Source organism: Rattus norvegicus, chromosome 6, assembly GCF_021556685.1.
Source record: "Rattus norvegicus strain SHRSP/BbbUtx chromosome 6, alternate assembly SHRSP_T2T, whole genome shotgun sequence".
NCBI lineage: Eukaryota > Metazoa > Chordata > Mammalia > Rodentia > Muridae > Rattus > Rattus norvegicus.
Genome location: NC_141539.1, coordinates 126,549,261 through 126,572,198, shown reverse-complemented (window position 1 = coordinate 126,572,198; position 22,938 = coordinate 126,549,261). Strand labels below are relative to the sequence as shown.

Genomic DNA, 22,938 nt, shown 5'->3' with positions numbered 1-22,938 from the left:
TTCCAAGGATATAACACTAAGCAGTGTGTATTTTACTACTGTAGAGGTCTCAGAGCCCTACTCCCACCCCTTTTTTAAACAACATTTCATAGGTATAATAAGAAATGTCTTCTAGTTGTTGTATATCAGTAACAACCGGGTTCTATTTATTTCCTAACAGGATTAAACAGATACAATGAATTGGGAATGCTTAATGATACAATTTTCACATTGTACTATGACCATTTGGGATACATACACAAACTGACTCCACGTTCCTTTGATTATGGTACAAACCTTTTAGGGCATGGAAATTCTGTCAGTATTTTTGGAAAGGTAAGTAATGTGTTGAAACTGTTTGCCTTCTTTGGAGAACAGATATCACATTCTATGTTCATGTTAATGAGAGGGTGTTTTCTTTTGTTTGTTTAGTTGGTTGGGGGTTTTGTTGTTGGTTTGGGTTTTTCGTTTGCTTGTTTTGTTTTGTTGTTTTTTGAGAGGGTGTTTTCTTTAATATATCCCTTTTAAGGTTTTTAAATTATTTGTGTGTGCATAGAAGTACAGGTGTTTGTGGCGGTTAGGCATGCTAAGTCTACCTTGAAGCTGAGGTTGCAAGCAGTTGCAAGCCACTTGGCAGGGTACCTGAGAAACAAGCTCATATCCATTGCAAAGATCAAGTGTGTGCTCCTAACAGCTGAGCCATAACTTTAGATCCATCAGGACAAACACTCTTTGCTAGAGGAACATTTTATACAAAACATTGAACACCTCCGAAATCTTCTTTAAGCTCATGAGGGCCCTCCAGTTATCCTCATACAAGATTTCCCAGCAGAACGGTAAAACATCTAAAACAGATCTGTTAAAAGCAACTTTGGTCCTGGCAGAGTTCCAAAGTTGACCTTGACACCTTTCAATTAAATTAGTCCTGGTCACTAGTTTATTCCTTGTTTAATGCCAACATAGAGCAGAGATTTTCAGTCCTTCACAGATACATAGATACATGTTTTTAATGACTATATATTATACATACATATACTGGCACGTAGACATAAAGATGAATACTCATCAACAAAGCAGCCAAGGTGAAAATGTGTTTCATTTGTCTAAAAGAATGTTTTGAAAAGGGTGGATCGCTTTCTATATTAGTCCAGGCCTAGAGAGGTAATTATGTGCCTAAGAGTATTTGCCACTCTCCTAAAGGACCAGATATGGTACTAACCCACAGAATGACTCAAAACCATCCATAACTATAGCTCCCAAATATCCAATATGTATTTATGACCTCTGAAGTCAGTAGATACATATATGTTGCACATATATGCACACTGTCCTTGATTGGTCCTGTTAATTTGACACAACCTAGATACATCTGGGAAGAGAAAAATCACTTGAGGAATTGCCTACATCAGACTGGCTTGGAACCAGGTCTTTGGGGTATTTTCTTGATTAATGATTAATGTGGGCACTCACAGCTAGAAGCATTCTTATATGGCCTTTGTTCCATTTCATGCCTCTAAGTTCTCAACAATAGTTATTGCCTTAATTTCCCCTCCAGATGGAATAGATATAATCTGACATAAACTATGTCCTTCCCCAAGTTGCTTATGGTCAGCACTAGAAATTAAACTAGCACACATATTAGTTAAATGATCCATCCATGTACCATGCCATGGCTATACATTGAGATGAAAGGGTTTTTTGCATGCTGTGTCTGAAATGCAAACACAAAATAAACAGGAATTCCATAAGAGGGAGATGCCACCACTTATCTGGAGCCTGGGCTCTGGATTCTGCTAATGTACAAAGTAGATGATGTGAGCAATCTGTCAGACATAACAAACAAAAGCAACCATCAGGATTTCATTAACATGACTGCTTTTCAGAAAGTGGCTTAGTTCCCTTCATTGAAATTTGAAATTTTTAGATGGAGAAACTATAGGGATTTCTCTACTCAGGACAAGTCTGAAGAACTCTGACTCAACATATCATTTTTTCCACACAAATGATACATGCCTCCTCTCTGAAAGAAGTAATTTCTAACCCTATTATGTGTCAGGCACTGCTGTGAATTCTTCATCTTATATCAACTATTTGTCCTCATTCCCTTATGCATGGCACACAGAGAGTATAGGATCACCCAAATTATGTGAAATTGATGTATTAGAACCAAACAGTTTTACTGAGGCTATTGATTCCTTTTAGACACCCTACTTCCCTATCTCTTTTATTACTGGTGAGTATCCAAAATTCAAACACTGGGAGGAAAACGTGACAGAAATGTCCATTGGAGTCAATATTTGATGCATATGTTCCCTAACAGACTTTCAGTCCCAAGTCAAACAGGTTGTGCACTGTTTACAATCCACACATACACTTGACATCCTAAACAGCAAGATCAACTCCAACAACGTTTTTGAAGCTAGTATTCATTTTTATTTTCACCCACTGAAAGTACCCCAAACTGTTCAGTTCAGCATAGAAGAATTAGATGTCAGAAATCTAGGTATACAGTACCTTAAGACACAGTCTGGATGTTCTGTAAATTCAATGAATGGGATATGCTGGTGAAGACCAAAGCTAGAAGCATCGAGGCACAGAACAGGAGACTCAGGGAGCAGTGTTCAAAGGGAAGACACTTTATTGGACCTTCTATGGTAAAACTCCAAATTGGAACCAAATTAGAACTCCAATTAGAACTAGTCATGACAAGATCTTCTGTGTTCAGAATGGTGTCACTACAGATAACACAACTCAAAACTTTGCACCTCCAAACTGCTCACATACACCACTACACCCTCCTACAAAGGTACAGAAACTTCAAACTGGGGTATATTTATCAAACTTCCTTTTTTTCTACACTACATAAAACTGAATTGTCTCATTCACACATTTGTATATTCAAAGATATCCAAAGAGCATATGGGTATATTACTCTATTAATAAGTAGAGCAGCGTCCTTTTGATTTGAGTGAGAAGCAAGCATGCTATTTGAATTACATTGTAGTTGAAGCATTAGACATTCATCATACAATATTTCCTTTTCTCCAATTTCAGGCGCCTGATATGGGATTTGAAACGGCAATAGTTCCACAATATATCTCTGCCAAAGAAATGGTTTTTTTTGCATATGTACCTCTGAAAACGTCTAAAGACCTTGCACAGACAATGAATTTTAAAAATATTCACACGGGAAAAACGATAGAGTATAGGTAAGTAATGGTTGTTGTTAATTAAAAATGTAGTAAAGTTAACAACCAAGAATAAGTATCACAACTCTACTGGTCTCTACCCTACACACTGCTGTATGTATGAAGGAATAAAGCCTCAGTCTTGGAAGGAACAGATAGTATCCAAAGTATGTCTACCTGATGGCTGTAATGAAAGAGATAAGCTGATATATTTATTTTCTCGTAATTGATACAAAAGAAAAAGTTCTGACATTTCTTTTGTATAGTACCTTGCATTCCCAAAATTCTTTTTAATAATTCTGCTGCATTTTCTACATAGTCCTTCATTTTCCTGGTAGAATTAGATCTAATTCTAAATAAAAAATCAGGACACCTGCAAATAACTTCCACGTTTCTTAATGTTTCTTAGCACATTATACCTGCTTCCTATTACATTTTGTAAGCCTAATGATAAACACCTTAAATAAAAGATATCTGCCTTGTTGCTCCTGGTTTTTTTTAAAAATATATTAAACATGTCACCATAACATGAACTTCTTTAATAGTTTTAACCCATTAAAATATAAAATATCTTTCTTTTCCAATGATTTGGTGATATTGTGGCTGGAGAGATGCTGCAAAAATATGAATGTCTGGGGTCATATCTCCAGCACACATGTGAATAGAGAGGCATGCAATGGAATGCCTGAGATCTTGACTCTGGGAGGCAGAGAGGCAAGAGAATCCTAAAGACTTAGTGTCTGTCTAATCTGTGTAGTCCATTGGTAATCTTCAGTTTCACTGAGATAGCCTGTCTCAAAAAACAAAAATAGCCCACATTTCTGACTCCAGAGGAAAACACCTAACGCCATCTGGGACCCCAGTGCACAGGGGCCCTAGAAAAAGCCAGTGCAGGCCCTCGTGGTTGCCGCCCTCACAGAGAGCTCAAAAGCAGCCCCCCACGAACAACTTGAGCCACGGGACCACAGGTAAGACCAACTTTTCTGCTTGAACCGACCTGCATGGTGGACTCAGGACACAGGCCCACAGAAACAGCTGAAGACCAGTAGACAGGAAAGACTACAGGCCTGAAAGCAGAACACTCTGTTCCCATAACTGGCTGAAAGAAAACAGGAAAAAAGGTCTACAGTACTCCTGACACACAGGCCTATAGGACAGTCTAGCCAATGTCAAAAATAGCAGAACAAAGTAACACCAGAGACAACCTGATGGCAAGAGGCAAGTGCAGGAACCCAAGCAACAGAAATCAAGACTACATGACATCATCAGAGCCCAATTCTCCCACCAAAGCAAACACAGAATATCCAAACACACCAGAAAAGCAAGATCTAGATTTAAATTCACATTTTATCACGATGCTGGAGGACATCAAGAAAGACACGAAGCTCCCAAACCGCTTGGGAGAGAGAGCTCGCCGCCCAGACAGGTGGGCACTCCTGAGACTGCAGAGTGGGAGAGACCACCAATACTGCTCACCCCTGCCCACATCCCTGGCCCAAGAGGAAACTGAATATGGCCTCTAGGAACCAGAAAATAGGCAGACCCCCTGTAGTCCAGACACTACCTGGACATGAAGGGAATCAGTCAAGAGTTCTCTGCACCCAAATTCCGTGGGAGGGAGAGCTAAACCTTTAGAGGGGCAGACACACCTGGAAAGCCAGAAGAGACTACACTCTGCCCACATTTCTCACTCCAGAGGAAAACACCTAACGCCATCTGGGACCCTGGTGCACAGGGGCTCTGGCAAAAGGCGGCACAGACCCTGCTGGTTACTGCCCTCACCGAGAGCTAAAAAGCAGCCCCCAACGAGCAACTTGAGCCTTAAGAACACAGGGAAAAACAACTTTTCTGCTCCAAGTGACCTGCCTGGTGGACTCAGGACACAGGTCCACAGAAACAGCTGAAGACCAGTAGACATGAAAGACTACATGCCTGAAAACAGAACACTCTATTCCCATAACTGGCTGAAAGAAAACAGGAAAACAGGTGTACAGCACTCCTGACACACAGGCCTATAGGACAGTCTAACCACTGTCAGAAATAGAACAAGGTAACACCAGAGACAACCTGATGGCAAGAGGCAAGCACAGGAACCCAAGCAACAGAAACCAAGACTACATGGCATCATCGGAGCCCAATTCTCCCATCAAAGCAAACACCGAATGTCCAAACACACCAGAAAAGCAGGATCTAGATTTAAATTCACATTTGATCATGATGCTGGAGGACTTCAAGAAACACATGAAGAACTCCCTTAGAGAAATGCAGGAAAACATAAATAAACAAGTAGAAGCCTATAGAGAGGAATCACAAAAATCCCTAAAAGAATTCCAGGAAAACATAATCAAACAGGTGAAGGAGTTAAAAATGGAAATAGAAGCAATAAAGGAAGGACACAGGGAAACAAGCCTGGATATAGAAAACCAAAGGAAGAGACAAGGAACTGCAGATACAAGCATCACCAACAGAATACAAGAGAGAGAAGAGAGAATCTCAGGAGCAGAAGATTCCACAGAAATCATCAACACAACTGTCAAAGATAATGTAAAACGGAAAAAGCTACTGGTCCAAAACATCCAGGAAATCCAGGACTCAATGAGAAGATCAAACCTAAGGATAATAGGTATAGAAGAGAGTGAAGACTCCCAGCTCAAAGGACCAGTAAATATCTTCAACAAAATCATAGAAGAAAACTTCCCTAACCTAAAGAAAGAGATGCCCATAGCCATACAAGAAGCCTACAGAACTCCAAATAGATTGGACCAGAAAAGAAACTCCTCCTGTCACATAATAGTCAAAACACCAAATGCACAAAACAAAGAATATTAAAAGCAGTAAGGGAAAAAGGTCAAGTAACATATAAAGGCAGACCTATCAGAATCACACCAGACTTCTCACCAGAGACTATGAAAGCAAAAAGATCCTGGACAGATGTCATACAGACCCTAAGAGAACACAAATGCCAGCCCAGGTTACTGTATCCTGCAAAACTCTCAATTAACATAGATGGAGAAACCAAGATATTCCATGACAAAACCAAATTTACACAATATCTTTCTACAAATCCAGCGCTACAAAAGATAATAAATGGTAAAGTCCAACATAAGGAGGCAAGCTACACCCTAGAAAAAGCAAGAAATTAATCATCTTGGCAACAAAACAAAGAGTAGAAAAGCACACAAACATAATCTCACATCCAAATATGAATATAACAGGAAACAATAATCACTATTCCTTAATATCTCTCAACATCAATGGTCTCAACTCTCCAATAAAAAGGCATAGATTAACAAACTGGATATGCAATGAGGACCCCGCATTCTGCTGCCTACAGGAAACACACCTCAGAGACAAAGACAGACACTACCTCAGAGTGGAAGGCTGGAAAACAACTTTCCAAGCAAATGGTCAGAAGAAGCAAGCTGGAGTAGCCATTCTAATATCAAATAAAATAAAATTTCAACTAAAATTCATCAAAAAAGATAAGGAAGGACACTTCATATTCATCAAAGGAAAAATCCACCAAGATGAACTCTCAATCCTAAATATCTATGCCCCAAATACAAGGGCACTTACATACGTAAAAGAAACCTTACTAAAGCTCAAAACACACATTGCACCTCACACAATAATAGTAGGAGACTTCAACACCCCACTCTCATCAATGGACAGATCATGGAAACAGAAATTAAACAGAGACGTAGACAGACTAAGAGAAGTCATGAGCCAAATGGACTTAACAGATATTTATAGAACATTCTACCCTAAAGCAAAAGGATATACCTTCTTCTCAGCTCCTCATGGTACTTTCTCCAAAATTGACCATATAATTGGTCAAAAAACGGGCCTCAACAGGTACAGAAAGATAGAAATAATCCCATGCGTGCTATCAGACCACTACTGGCTAAAGCTAATCTTCAATAACAATAAGGGAAGAACGCCCACATATACATGGAAGTTGAACAATGCTCTACTCAATGATAACCTGGTCAAGGAAGAAATAAAGAAAGAAATTAAAGACTTCCTAGAATTTAGTGAAAATGAAGGTACAACATACCCAAACTTATGGGACACAATGAAAGCTGTGCTAAGAGGAAAACTCATAGCTCTGAGTGCCTGCAGAAAGAAACAGGAGAGAGAATATATCAGCAGCTTGACAGCAAACTTAAAAGCTCTAGAACAAGAAGAAGCAAATACACCTAGGCGGAGTAGAAGGCAGGAAATAATCAAACTCAGTGCTGAAATCAACCAAGTAGAAACAAAAAGGATTATACAAAAATCAACAGAACCAAAAGTTGGTTCTTTGAGAAAATCAACAAGATTGATAAACCCTTAGCCAGACTAACCAGAGGACACAGAGAGTGTGTTCAAATTAACAAAATCAGAAATGAAAAGGGAGACATAACTACAGAAGCAGAGGAAATTCAGAAAATCATCAGATCCTACTACAAAAGCCTATATTCAACAAAACTTGAAAATCTACAGGAAATGGACAATTTCCTAGACAGATACCAGGTACCGAAGTTAAATCAGGAACAGATAAACCATTTAAACAACCCTATAACTCCTAAGGAAATAGAAGCAGTCATTAAATGTCTCCCAACCAAAAAGAGCCGAGGTCCAGATGGGTTCAGTGCAGAATTCTATCAGACCTTTATAGAAGACCTCATACCAATACTATCCAAACTATTCCGCAAAATTGAAACAGATGGAGCGTTACCGAATTCCTTCTATGAAGCCACAATTACTCTTATACCTAAACCAAAGACCCAACAAAGAAAGAGAACTTCAGACCATTTTCCCTTATGAATATCGATGCAAAAATACTCAATAAAATTCTAGCAAACGGAATCCAAGAGCACATCAAAACAATCATCCACCATGATCAAGTAGGCTTCATCCCAGGCATGCAGGGATGGTTTAATATATGGAAAACCATCAATGTGATCCATTATATAAACAAACTGAAAGAACAAAACCACGTGATCATTTCATTAGATACTGAGAAAGCATTTGACAGGGAATAGGGAGGCAAAGTTTAGAACAGAGGCAGAAGGAACACCCATTCAGAGCCTGCCCCACATGTGGCCCATACAAGACAGCAACCAAACTAGATAAGATGGATGAAGCAAAGAAGTGCAGGCCGACAGGAACCGGATGTAGATCTCTCCTGACAGACATACCCAGAATACAGCAAATACATAGGCGAATGCCAGCAGCAAACCACTGAACTGAGAACGGGACCCCAGTTGAAGGAATCAGAGAAAGGACTGGAAGAGCTTGAAGGAGCTCAAGACCCCATATGAACAACAGTGCCAACCAACCAGAGCTTCCAGGGACTAAGCCACTACCCAAAGACTATACATGGACTGACCCTGGGCTCCAACCTCATAGGTAGCAATGAATAGCCTAGTAAGGGCACCAGTGGAAGGGGAAGCCCTTGTTCCTGCCAAGACTGAACCCCCAGTGAACATGATGGCTGCGGGAGGGTGGTAATGGGGGCAGGATGGGGAGGGGAAGGCCAAATAGAAGGGAAGCGGGAGGGGATAGGCAGATGTTGGCCTGGAAACCGGAAAGGGGAATAACAATCGAAATGTAAATAAGAAATACTCAAGTCAATAACGGTAAAAAAATAAAAAAGAATAATTTGAAAAAAAAATTCACACCCAAAGGTCTGTCTTTAAAATTCTCTTAACCTTTGTGCTTAAAATGTATATTAAAATATTTTTTATAAACCCCCCAAAAAATAGAAAAAAAAGTAGATGTAGCAGAAGCCATGTTAGTAATTAAGAGCTCACAATGGCTCTGGCAGAGTGGCCCAATATATACAGTCAATTGTTGTGAATATATTTGTGGGGAGTAAAATTTTTACCCCTAGCCTTTTAGGAAAATTTTGTATCTGAATCTGAGAATCAAATTGATGCAGAGTCACTAAGACTGAACCCCCAGTGAATGTGATTGTTGGGGGGAGGGCGGTAATGGGGGAGGGTGGGGAGGGGAACACCCATAAAGAAGGGGAGGGGAAGGGGTTAGGGGGATGTTGGCCCAGAAACCGGGAAAGGGAATAACAATCGAAATGTAAATAAGAAACACTCAAGTTAATAAAGGAAAAAAATTGATAGAATCAAATCACAGAATTTTACTTAGCATAAGATCTATGTGGAACGAAAAACCTTATAAGAAAATGAAGAATGGATGTAGCAGCTCACGTTGAATACTTTTCTTTTTCTAGAAAGTTATTTCTATTCCCTTCAGATTATGCAATGACCAGCAATTTTTTAAAATCAAATCATAGGGACAGAGAGGGCCCTCAAAAGTCTCATGATCTCCCAGCACTTTCATGATGGAGTGCAAATAGGCTTACTTTTGTAAGAGTCTTTTGTGAATAATGACAACTACTGTAACTTCAAAGTGGCAATGCCAATTTTATGTGCAGAACACAGAGTCCTACAACTTTACTCCTTCCTTTAGTTCTTACATTCTTTCCAGCCTTCCCTTTCCGAATGCTCCCTGAGCCTTGGAGAGTTGATATAGCTTGGACGTTTGTTTCCCATTTGAGGGAAAGCACTGGTCCATTATGCCGTGCCAATAGTCATTTATTACCAGCACTGTAGACAGTTAAAACTTTCACATTTTAAAAAAGAAAAATTTTGTAGGAGCTTTTTAAAAAAGTTTGTTGGATATATCGATTTACATTTTAAATGTTATCCCCTTTCCCAGTTTCCCCTCCTCAAACCCCCATCCGATCTCCCACCCCCTTTCCTCACATTTAACTAGTTCTGTTTTTTTGGTTTTTGTTTTTAATACAACTCAAATCCACAGAGAATGGTGCTGCCTACAATGGGCTGAGCCTTCATACATCAATTAACAAGAAAGGCAGTCACCTACAACATGCCAACAGACTTCCTCTCAGATGAGTATAGACTGTGCCAGTTTAGTCATCAAATCCAGCTAGCACAGGAGGCTGGAAAGAAGTGGTTAAGAGGATTTGTTGCTCTTCCAGAGGAAACAAATTTGGTTCCCAACACCCTCTTTTTGCCTCACAACAATTTGAATCTCCAATTACAAGGGATTGAATGCTTGCTTCTGACCTATACCAGTACTAAGCAAACATGCAGTGCACATATCCAGTCTGTTAGTCTATGCCTTTGTATTGGGGAATTGAGTCCATTGATGTGAAGAGATATCAAGGAATAGTGATTGTTGTTTCCTGTTATTTTTCTTGTTAGAGATGGAATTATGTTAGTGTGGCTCTCCTCTTTTGGGTTCGTTGCAAGGAGATTACTTTCCGGCTATTTCTAGGGTTCAGTTTCTGTCCATGTGTTGGAGTTTTCCATCTATTATCCTTTGTAGGGCTGGATTTTGAAAAGACGTTGTGTAAATTTGTTTTTGTCATGTAATATCTTAGTTTCACCATCTATGTTAATTGAGAATTGGACTGGCATTTGTGTTCTTTTAGGGTCTTTATGACCTCTGCCCAGGATCTTCTGGTTTTCATAGTCTCTGGTAAGAAGTCTGGTGCAATTCTGATAGGTCTGCCTTTATATGTTACTTGACCTTTTTCCCTTACTGCTTTTAATATTCTTTCTTTGTTTTGTGCATTTGGTGTTTTGACTATTATATGACAGGAAGAATTTCTTTTTTGGTCCGATCTATTTGGAGTTCTGTAGGCTTCTTGTATGTTTGTGGGCATCTCTTTCTTTAGGTTATGGAAGTTTTCTTCTATAATTTTGTTGAAGATATTCACTGGCCCTTTAAGTTAGGAGTCACTCTCTTTTATACCTATTATCCTTAGGTTTGATCTTCTCATTGTGAACTGGATTTCCTGGATGTTTTGGATTAGGAGCTTTTTGCATTCTACATTTTCTTTGATGGTTGTATCAGTGTTTTCTATGGCATCTTCTGGCCCTGAGATTCTCCCCTCTATCTCTTGTATTTTTGTTGGTGATGCTTGTGTCTATGACTCCTGATCTCTAGGTTTTCTATCTCCAGGATTGTCTCCATTTGTGATTTCTTTATTGTTTCTATGTCCATTTTTATATCCTGGATGGTTTTGTTTGTTTGTGTTTTCCTGTAATTCTTTAAGCGATTTTTGTATTTCCTCTTTAAGATCTCCTTGTTTACCTGTGTTGTCCTGTATTTCTTTAAGGGAGTTATTTATGTCCTCCTTAAAGTCCTCTATCATCATCGTGAGATGTGATTTTTAATTTCAAATCTTGCTTTTCCAGGGTTTTTGGATAAGCAGTGTTTGCTTCGGTGGAAAAACTGGGCTCTGATGATGCCAAGTAATCTTGGTTTCTGTTACTTAGATTCCTGCACTTGCCTCTTGCCATCAAGTTGTCTCTGGTGTTAGGTGGTCTTGCTGTCTCTGATAGTGGCTTGACCCTCCTGTAAGCCACTCTGTCAGCACTCTTGGAGACTGACTTTCTCCCAGCAGTATCTGGATACAGAGAGCTATGTCACAGGGTCATTTCTGGGCACAAGCAGAAACAGAAAGGATCCTCTCCCGGACTGCTCCTCAGTTCCTGTGTTCAGAGGGCTCCTGGCGGGTTTTTCTTGGGCCAGGAATTTGAGCAGATGTGGTGGACTTCCCTGTACTCTCAGTATTGTCCAAACTTGTGAGAGTCCCACTCTCCCCAGGGGATCTGGGTACAGAGAGCTATGGGACCAGGTAAGCTTTGGGTGAGGACAGAAACTGGAAGGATCCTGTCTCTGACTGGTCCTGGGTTCTTGTGTCCTGAGGGCTCCAGGCAGGTGCCTTGGAGCAGAAATGGTGGTCTTGCCTCTGCTCTCAGGTGTGTGAAATGGTGGGATTTTTTTAATAATTTAATTAGAACTTTACAACAAAATTGTGGAGAAAAGCAGAAAGTTCTCATGCACTTCTCCACTGCTCTTTAGTTCTCCATACTCTCCACAGACAGCCCCAGAGTTGTATGCTTGCTTAAACTGATAACCTATACAGACATAACTTCACCCACAGATCAGAACTGTGCCAGAATTCACGTTTTTGCAATAGGAAATTGCTCTGTAGCCTAGAGCTGGCCTCAAATCCTCAATCCTCCTGCCTCAGCCTCCTGAATGCTAAGGTAACATGCGGGTAGGTACCCAAATACCTCCATGTGCAACCTAGATGAACTCTTGGTGCCCTTTCTGTGACTTGGAACAAATGGATAGTGGCATTATAATGCATATACAATAGTCTTGTTGTATGAAAATACCCCTGTGTCTCATCTGGTAATCCTTGTCTTCCCAGTTCCTGGCAACTTTTTGATGTTGCTATCTCCTTAGATTTGCCTGTTCTAGAATGCAATGTAGTTGGAGTTATACATCCTTTTGAAATTTGCTTTTTCCACTTGGGAGTATGCCTTAAGATTCCTATTACTCTGTTTAAATAAGACAGAACAAGTACTGAGTCATTAGATATGCTAACATAGAAGGGGGAAATTTCATGGGGCCTTACCACTAGATAAAGAACTACAGGCAACCAAGGTATGATGAGAGCTAGAAAATTAGTCTTCCTCAGGCATGAGCCCTTTCTTGGGTATTCAGTACCAAGTTGTCAGCCCTGAAATCATGTTCCTACACATACAAGTACAGTAAATGTATTAAGCCATTACAAGCTAATATGTTATATATTAGAGGAAAAGAGGGTAATGAGTTTGAAAGGGACCAAGATGAGGGAGGAGTAGACATGGGAAGAGTTGGAGCGAGGAACTGAAAGTAGGAAGTGATTTAATTATATCAGTTTCAGAAAATATTAAAAAGATTGTTTTATCTTCTAATGTCTTGAGAATTACCTAGTGAAGAAAAGTATTCCACTGTATGTTTAGACTACATTTTATGTAACTATTCACCAATATTTTTAAATTATTTTTTATTTTATGTATTGGTGTTTCATTCTGTACCCATACAGGCTAGAAGAGAGCTATTGGATCCCCACAAGTGGAGTTACATATGTTTGTGAGCTGCCATGTGGGGGACCAAACCAGGCCCTGTAGTAGAGCACTCAATGCTGTTAATACTGAGTGTCCCCCTAGCCCCAACCTAGTCATCAATAAAAGACGTTCCCGCTGCTCCCAGTGAACACAGTGCTTTTAGGACCTACATGCAGGTTTGCAGTTCATTTAGGTAAATTCCTAGAAATGTTGGGTAAAAGAATTTTTGAGATTAAATAAATTGCCTATCTTGCCATTCCTTTCTACATTCCTACAGCAGTAAGTTAGAATTCTTTTGTATATGGTCAGCATTTGGCATTGTTAATGTTAGGGTTTTGTTATTTTGTCACTTTTTGTTATTTCTCATTTCCAATTCCCAGATGATGAATGACATTTGCTTTTACTGTGCTTACTTGCCATGGAATTGCCTCTGTGTGTGTGTGTGTGTGTGTGTGTGTGTGTGTGTGTGTGTCTGTGTGTGTACCTCTCTCTTCTCTCTCTCTTCTCTCTCTCTCTCTCTCTCTCTCTCTCTCTCTGTGTGTGTATGTATGTGTGTATGTGTGTGTATATGTGTGTGCACACAAACACACATGTGTGGGTACATGTACACATCTGCCTGAACCCATATCCCCAGTCCTGACATTACAAAATCTCTCTGCCTTACTTCACTCTCTTTGCTCAACCCTTCTTCTTTCTCTCCATCCCCTCCTTTTTTAAATTTTTTATTAGATATATTTCTTTACTTACATTCCAAATGTTATTCCCTTTCCCGTTTTCCTGTCCATAAGCCCCCATTCACTCCCTCATACGGGTATTCTCTCTATACATCCCCCTTATTGCCCCCCCCCATATTCCCCTGCACTGGGGGTCCAACCTTGGCAGGATCAAGGGCTTCCCCTTCCCCTGGTGCCATCCCCTCCTTTTATGGTCATCATTATAGTAGCACTCTCCCAGATGCCTCTGGCTATTTTCTTCATCATATCAAAAATAAACCTTCTGCCCCACCAGACCTAGGAGCAGTCATTTCCTCTTTTCTTTTGTTTTCTTTCTTACTTTTTAAATTTTTTCATTCAAATCTGAAGTGGTGAAATTTTTTCTAGGAAACTTCTTAATTTTTATTCGGATTAATAGTGAATGCACATCTATTTCCATCGGGTGTCATCTCTCCTGAGTAGTGACGTTTAAAACATTGCTAGAATAGAAACAAGGCTCCAAGGTAGAGCATTTGCCTAACATTCATGAAGTTCTAGGTTTGAGTCCCAGCCCTAAACAATGATAGATGATAGATAGATAGATAGATAGATAGATAGATAGATAGATAGATAGATAGATAGATAGGATACACAGACAGATGATAAATGCATAGATGTACAGATAACTTTTGTTCACTTGCAGTGTGAAAAATTATGTTGTATATGTCATTTTGCCAACAGTTAAAACTTTTGAACAACGGTTGGACAGATAGTCATTTGTTAGCTGCTCTATTACTATTATCAATCCTAACATTGGTACAATTTATTTTTAAATCACACATTAATATGCCTGCTCTTTTTTTTTTCCAGAGCTGAGGACTGAACCCAGGGCCTTGGGCTTTCTAGGCAAGCGCTCTACCACGGAGCTAAATTCCCAACCCCATGCCTGCTCTTTTTTTTTTTTTTTTTATTAACTTGAGTATTTCTTATATACATTTCGAGTGTTATTCCCTTTTCCGGTTTCCGGGCAAACATCCCCCTCCCCCCTCCCCTTCCTTATGGGTGTTCCCCTCCCAACCCTCCCCCCATTGCCGCCCTCCCCCCCCACAGTCTAGTTCACTGGGGGTTCAGTCTTAGCAGGACCCAGGGCTTCCCCTTCCACTGGTGCTCTTACTAGGATATTCATTGCTACCTATGGGGTCAGAGTCCAGGGTCATGTATAGTCTTTAGGTAGTGGCTTAGTCCCTGCAAGCTCTGGTTGCTTGGCATTGTTGTACATATGGGGTCTCGAGCCCCTTCAAGCTCTTCCAGTTCTTTCTCTGATTCCTTCAACGGGGGTCCTATTCTCAGTTCAGTGGTTTGCTGCTGGCATTCGCCTCTGTATTTGCTGTATTCTGGCTGTGTCTCTCAGGAGCGATCTACATCCGGCTCCTGTCAGTCTGCACTTCTTTGCTTCATCCATCTTGTCTAATTGGGTGGCTGTATATGTATGGGCCACATGTGGGGCAGGCTCTGAATGGGTGTTCCTTCAGTCTCTGTTTTAATCTTTGCCTCTCCCTTCCCTGCCAAGGGTATTCTTTTTCCTCATTTAAAGAAGGAGTGAAGCATTCACATTTTGATCATCCGTCTTGAGTTTCATTTGTTCTAGGGATCTAGAGTAATTCAAGCATTTGGGCTAATAGCCACTTATCAATGAGTGCATACCATGTGTGTCTTTCTGTGATTGGGTTAGCTCACTCAGGATGATATTTTCCGGTTCCAACCATTTGCCTACGAATTTCATAAACTCGTTGTTTTTGATAGCTGAGTAATATTCCATTGTGTAGATGTACCACATTTTCTGTATCCATTCCTCTGTTGAAGGGCATCTGGGTTCTTTCCAGTTTCTGGCTATTATAAATAAGGCTGCGATGAACATAGTGGAGCACGTGTCTCTTTTATATGTTGGGGCATCTTTTGGGTATATGCCCAAGAGAGGTATAGCTGGATCCTCAGGCAGTTCGATGTCCAATTTTCTGAGGAACCTCCAGACTGATTTCCAGAATGGTTTTACCAGTCTGCAATCCCACCAACAATGGAGGAGTGTTCCTCTTTCTCCACATCCTCGCCAGCATCTGCTGTCACCTGAGTTTTTGATCTTAGCCATTCTCACTGGTGTGAGGTGAAATCTCAGGGTTGTTTTGATTTCCATGCCTGCTCTTTTAAGTCACTCAGATATTCATTCTTTCTGTTTGTTGATTTATTTTTAGTAAATCTGGAATTGCTTATATCAGAAATGTATTTTCACATGACGATCCGAAGGGATTTTACACATCTGTTCACACAGAATTAATAGAACCTTTTGGGATGGAGGACTCAAAGGAGAGCCCTTGCTTACATCATCCTCTTGAAATTAAATATTCCGGAAACATATTCTTCACACTGACTCTTACGTCACAAAGTAAGTATAAAAATATAATCTATCTCTTTTGGCTTCAAAAATTAAAAGTTACATTTTGAGAAAATTATGTTCCTTTTTAATGCAATAGTTTTAATGTAAGTATGTATGTGAATGTATGTGTATATGCATGTGTATGTATAAATGTATGTATATGTATGTGTGTGGTATGTGTGTATAGGTATGTCTGTGTACATATGTTTATGTGTATATTTGTGGGTGTCTGTGTTTGTGTATGTGTGTGTTTCTGTGTGATGCTATTTATGGATGTATGTGTGCATATGTATGTATGTGTATGTGTGTGCCTGTGTGTATGAATGACTGGGTATATGTATGTGTATGTGTGTTTGTATATGTATGCATGTGTGTATGTGTGTATATTTATATGTGTGTACACGTGTGAAAGTGTGTGTGTGTGTGTGTGTGTGTGTGTGTGTGTGTGTGTGTGTGTAAGCTTGCTGGAAGATTGAAGCTTAATCCTTGTATGTATTAGACAAATAGTCTACCATTTCCCTACTATCCTTATAACCAAATTCTGGACCAACTGGCAATCAACCAAAGATCACAGATACTTAAGATACAGGATCAGTTGTGCATAATGTAACAAAATATCTCTATAAGTTCTTTAATATATTTTCAATAGGTAGGGTTTATTATTTATTACAGTAAGACTTATTTTGTTTTGAACATTGCTCAGAAGTAAGAGAAAATTGGATTTTTGTGTCAATCAAAAATACATTTTGAATGAAATATTTTAAAAATTTTTATTAAAAAATGGTCAAGAACGATGATGTAATACCTTTAATCCTAGCACATAGGAGGCAAAGGCTAAGGCAGGCAGACCTTTCTGAGTTTGTATTAGAGTTGCAATCTAGTATAGATATCCAGTTCCAAGCTAGCCGAATACATATGGTGAGACTTATAAGGAGCCAACAAGCTAATAACTAGCAGGTGATCTTCCTGAGATGACTTTGCCTTAGATTAAAATCTATGGTGAGACTTTAGTAGGCAAGGCCCATAAGAAAAATATTGTCTCATAGTGATGCTATATAAATAGATGACTTCTTAATTCTTAATTGATTCTATAAGAATTCCAAAAATTATATCACTATATATTAAGCTCTTTAATAGTGGGACTGCTATTACATCCTTTCTGATAGTCAAAACTGCAATGAGAACTCTGCCAGTCTCCCATGTGTCACCAGTTAATCGCATTTTAGATAGTAAGCAGACATTCTACAACTCAGAGCACATTCCAAGATGCTGTAAGATCATTAACCAAAAATCATAAAAAGAGAACTAATGATTTATTATAGGTGCTAGGACAGAAGATAAAATACTGACTGGTTTTACCTATATAAAGCTTTATTAATAACTTAGTTATGGCTTTTAACTCTCCTTGAACCTCTGGAGCTATAACAGGTGATGAACATTTAGCCAGGTTATTACTCCTAATGGATATTCATGTAAACATTCTCTGTTGTAAAGTTCTTATTTGATTTATGATTTGAATTTATGTGTAGACTTGTGATGAATATTTTACCATGTAATGATGTATTCTGAAAGATGTATAAGTGCTGAGGACAAAGGCACATGAATTTCCCTTGTCACACTTAGGATCGTCATGATCATTCTGCTTTTCCCTTTTTCTTAGAGAGTTTTCATAGGAAATGTTTTGCAACCTATGAATGAATGCTAAATTTACTTTTCAACATGTCCCTTTTTTCCTGTGACTTCAACTAACAAGCTGAAAGTTAGAGTTGTGCAATTCCTGTGGAGATAGAACAAAGGCCACATTACTTAATCCCCTGCTGTTAGGCTACAGGTGTTAATCACCTAAGCCAGCAGCTTTTAACTCTCAGAATTAGCAAGACAGTTTTTAGGACTTTGTAGAAGTTATTGTCAGCATTCAGTATAGAGAGTTAGAACATCTGGAAACCCTCAGTCTTTAAAGCCACACCAAAGTCCTACTCTCTGTTTCCTTTCAACCTGCTCCAGGCAGGGAAGCTACTGATGTAGCAAGAAAGGCAGGGCTGTCTCTATGTAAACACTAGGGGCCTGGCAGTTGCAAAAGCATCTCCTGCAGGAGGACCTAAGTGAGGGCTGCCTGAAAGGACAAGGATTGCAGGTGCAAATAGTGCTAGCCAATCAGGAACTGCTGTTTAGAATAGATACTTTCTTGGAACCAATGGTGTGTGGGTGGAAAGTATTAAAGGAGCTTGCAGCAGGGCTCAGATGAGCTAGCTGCAGCATTTCTCACCTGTGTGGGTCATTGACTCTGCACTAACTCGCCCCCAAACCCCAATAGTGGGTAGGGTTGGTCTGAGAGCTATTCAGGCTACAGGCAACATCCTGGTAACTTGTGTCAATTTTTTTAAAGTTATGGCAATTTTGCCCTATATAATAAAAATAAATTTGAAACTGGGTAGTGGTAGCATGTGTCTTTACTTACAGCATTTGCAAGCCACAGAGGGAGGCAGACCTCTATGAGTTTGATGTGAGCCTGGTCTACAGAATGAGTTCCAGGATAGCAAGGACTACACAGAGAAACCCTGTCTTGAAAAACAACAACAAAACAATACAAACAAAAAGTATTTGAATTTCTGTTTAAAGGATATTTCTATTTCTAAGTGTTGTCTGATAGATATACAATAGAAGTCAATAGGCTTTGGGGCTAGATGGGTGGCTCAATGATTTAAAAAAACAAAGTATTTACTGCTTTTGTGGAAGACCCAAGTTTAATTCTCAGCCCCAATTCCAGGTACTCAGAACAGTGTGGAACTCCAACTCTAGGGGATAAAATGCCTCTGCTCACTGAGGGCACATACACTCACATACACAAACACACACAACTACACATAATTAATTCTATTAACTTACTGTAGGATTTAGCTTTTACTCTGAATAACTGAGAAGGCATTAGAGGATTTTGCTAAAAAATGACCTCTTGTGACTCTGCTTGAACAAGATCGCCTAGTATTCTATGAGTGGGTGGGTAATATAGACAGACCATAGAGGAAACCAGAGAAACCAGCTGAAGGCAAGTCAATAGGTGGGGAATCATGTTAAATTTTAGGTTCCTATTACTTATGCAATTGCCAAACCTGCACCAGCCACGCATGCTCTGGGATCAGTCTCCAGTACACAAAGAGGGAGTTAAAAGAAAGAAAGAATGAACAGAGTAAAGCTGAATGCCACCAGGTGGTTCAACCCTGAGTCCTGCCACTTGGGACTCTGAGACAGGAGAGCTATGAATTTAGGGTGAGCCTTAGCTACCCTTCAAGAACCTGTTTTGTCTTTTCTTTCTTTTTTTTAACTTTTTTGATGATTTAATGGCAGGGTTGGGGTAGGAAAATTCTAGCTGCTGCTCTTACCTTCCTTTGGTAATGAGGCTGCCCATGGGTTGGATGAGGTTGACTATGGACTATGGAATTGTTTAGGAGATATCTATGGCCCCCAAAATATCGCTAGGCAGCATGAGGTTTCTTCCAGCTGGTGAGGAGGAATGTCAAGTAGCACTAAGGCTAGTGTGGCTATGGGCAGGTCCTCTCAAATGGGTGTCCTTCATCACTTTAAGTTTTGAGGAATTTGCCCACAGTCTCAGGGAACTGTGGTTTGGTCATTGTCCCTCCAAGGCCCAAGGCTCCTCCCAATTGTTCCTAACTCCTATCTTAAGGAGTCCAGGGACAGACTGATAGGCGTTCATTCTGCAGGAGTTGGAGGGGAGGAGGTGATTCAGGTCTTGTGGAAAGATGGGTGGCTCAGATAGGGACAGTGGTGGTCTTGAAAGCATTGCAATGTGTTTTGAATGCCTGGTATTTGAGGAATGTAGCTGGGCTTAGTGGTGGTGGCAGTGGCAGCAGCATAGGACAGAATGGTGGCCTAAGCCCAGAGACTAGAATGTGTAGCTAAGGCCTATGGTCCCAAAGTCTTTCCAATATGAGGTCAATAGTCCTAATATAGGGTTAGATGGTGAGAAGGGCAGATGCAGAAAGGGTGGCCAGAAGAGGCAGAATGCAGATGGTGTAAGTTTCCAGGGCTCAGAGCTTGTGAGGGTTCACCCACCCTCATACTGGAAGCCCACTCTCTTCATCAGCTCATCTGCCTCTGTGGGACCGAGGCTGCCATAGACATAGGGAATGGGCTGGGGCTTCTCTCGACCAATCTTGTGCAGCAATGTTGTGAAGATATGCCAGGCTTCCGAGTTCATCATTATGGACAAAGTCTGTTGCCATAGGTTAGGTCCAGCTCAGACTCCTCAGGGTTGAAGAACAGGCCAGGCTTCTTGGTCATCATCTTGGTGTATACCGCCTCATTGCACACAGATGACCAGCTTGTTACACTTGCACTGCTGGTGGAAGATGTCACCTGCCACATCGCAGAACTGAAGTTTCACTTCAGCTTTGCACTCATTCAGAGCTTTGCCACAGTGCAGGATGAAGGGTACTCCATCCCACTGTTCATTCTCCACATAGAGGACAGCTGCTGCTAAGGTAGCAGTGGTAGACCCATGGGGTACTGTGGGGTCATCTAAGTACCCATTGGTACCTTCTCCTTCTCCACTGGGGTTCCCCACATACTGGCCAAGGACCACGTTGTCAATTTCCACCTCTGAGATACATTTTAACACTTTGACCTTCTCATCATGGACATCATTTGAATCTGTAGAGGCAGGCTTTTCCATGGCCACTAGACACAACATCTGCAGGAGGTGGTTCTGTATAACATCCCCTATGATCCTAAATTCATCAAAATAGCCCCGACAACCCTCAGTATCAAAGGGCTCTTTAAATGTAAGGATCACAAGCATGGACAAGCAATGTTGTCTCGATTCCAGATGGGTCCAAAGGTCCTGTTGGCAAATCTCAGCACCATGAGGTTCTGGACCAGGTAGTGGTCAATGCGGTAGATCTGGTCCTCACGAAACAGAGAGGAGATGTGGTTCAACAGTTGATTGGAGCTCTGCAGGTCTCTCCCGAAGGGCTTCTCCACTATGATGCGGTTCCAGCCTGTCTGACTCATACAGATCTCTTGAATGTTCTTGGTGACTGCTTCATAGACAGTGGGGGGCAAGGCCAGATAGAATAGATGGTTAGCCTGCATCCCCTGGTGCAGGGCATTCATGTAGCTATTGAGGTGCTTGTAGAAGGCTGGATCATCATACTGGCCAGCTACATAGGTGTTACAGGCAAAGAACTCCTCCTGCTTGGGTCTTTCTTCTGGAGTGACTTTAAAGAAGGGCTCACTCTGCTTGCGGATGTCATCCACTGTGAGTCATGAGCAGGCATAGCCTACAATGAAGGTGTCTTTGGGTAAAAGGCCATCCCGGAACAGCCACCAGATGGTAGGATAAATCTTCTTCTTGGCCAGGTCACCCGATGCACCCATGATGATAAATATGTGTATCAGCCTTGTGGAAGGCATCACCATGGTACAACTCTTCCCTTAGGATCCCACACACCTGGGTCCAGCTCAAAGCCATCTGCTCTGCCATGATGTTTTCTGAATTTAGTTGCTGCTGCCAAACACGTTCACAGATCTGGAGTGCATAGCCCGTTTCTTGTCTTTTCATTTTTATTGGAAAAAATGTAATACATATTTTGTTCCTCTCCCCAAATTCTTTCCAGATCCTTCCCACCAATCTATTATCCCAAATCTCTCTCTCTCTCTCTCTCTCTCTCTCTCTCTCTCTCTCTCTCTCTCTCTCTCTCTCTCTCAGTATGTATCTTTCTGTCTCTCTCTCCCTCCCTCTCTCCCACTTTTCTTCCTCTTTCTTTCTTTCTCTTTCTTTATATCTTTCTTTCTCTTTCTTTATATCTTTCTTTCTTTATATCTTTCTTTCTCTCTTTCTTTCTTTCTTCATTTTACATCCCAATAGGAACAGCCCTCTCCTCCCAGCCAGCCCCCAGAGAATCTCCCCCACTCTCCACTCCTCCTCTAAGAAGGACTCACACCCTCCTGGATAAATCCTCAACACTTCTCCCTTCTCCAGCACATCAAGTCACTGCAAGACTAAGTGCATGCTCTCCCACCAAAGCCAGAAAAGGCAGCCCAGTTAGGGGAACAGGATCCACTGGCAGTTGACAGATGCATGGCCTTCCCATGCTTCAGCTGTTGGTGAACCCATATAAAGACCAAGCTGCAACCTGCTACATATGTGCAATGAGGGGTTTTAGGTCCAACCCGTGCTCACACTTTGATTGGTGGTTTAGACTCTAGGAACCCCTATAAAGGTCCAGGTTAGTTGACACTAGTGATCTTCAAGTAGAGTCCCTGTCCTCTCTGGGTCCCCCAATCCTTCCCCTAACTCTTCCATAAGACTCCCTTAGTTTCATCTAGTGTTTGGTTGTGGTTCTTTGCATCTGTTTTCATTAGCTGCTGGGTAGAGCCTCTCAGAGGACAGTTATGCTAAGCGCCTGTCTGCAAACATAACAGAGTATCATTAATAGTGTCAGGGATTAGTGTTTGCCCATGGGATGGGCCTCAGTTTTGGGCTAGTCATTGGGCCACTCCCTCCATCTCTGCTCCATCTTTGTCCCTGCACATTTTGAAGGCAAGACATATATCTTGGGTCAAAGTTTGTGTGGATGGATTGCTATCCTTAGTCCTGCACTAGGAGTCCTACCTGGCTATAGGAAGTGTCCACTTCAGGAAGCATATCCCCAAGTGCTAGAGGTCTCAATAGTCACCCTCATAGACAGCCTGGG

The 22,938-nt window shown here is 40.8% G+C and overlaps 1 protein-coding gene and 1 pseudogene across 1 annotated transcript in view; one reads left to right on the top strand and one right to left on the bottom strand.

Moving 5' to 3' along the window:
• Catsperb (catsper channel auxiliary subunit beta) overlaps positions 1 to 22,938 on the top strand; it is a 288,739-nt gene that overhangs the window by 209,933 nt on the left and 55,868 nt on the right. Inside the window, 3 exon segments of the mRNA NM_001433284.1 lie at positions 161 to 315; positions 3,034 to 3,188; positions 16,044 to 16,234. Coding sequence (NP_001420213.1) covers positions 161 to 315; positions 3,034 to 3,188; positions 16,044 to 16,234 — 501 coding nt within the window.
• On the bottom strand, positions 19,538 to 21,791 carry LOC366715 (glucose-6-phosphate dehydrogenase (G6PD) pseudogene; annotated as a pseudogene).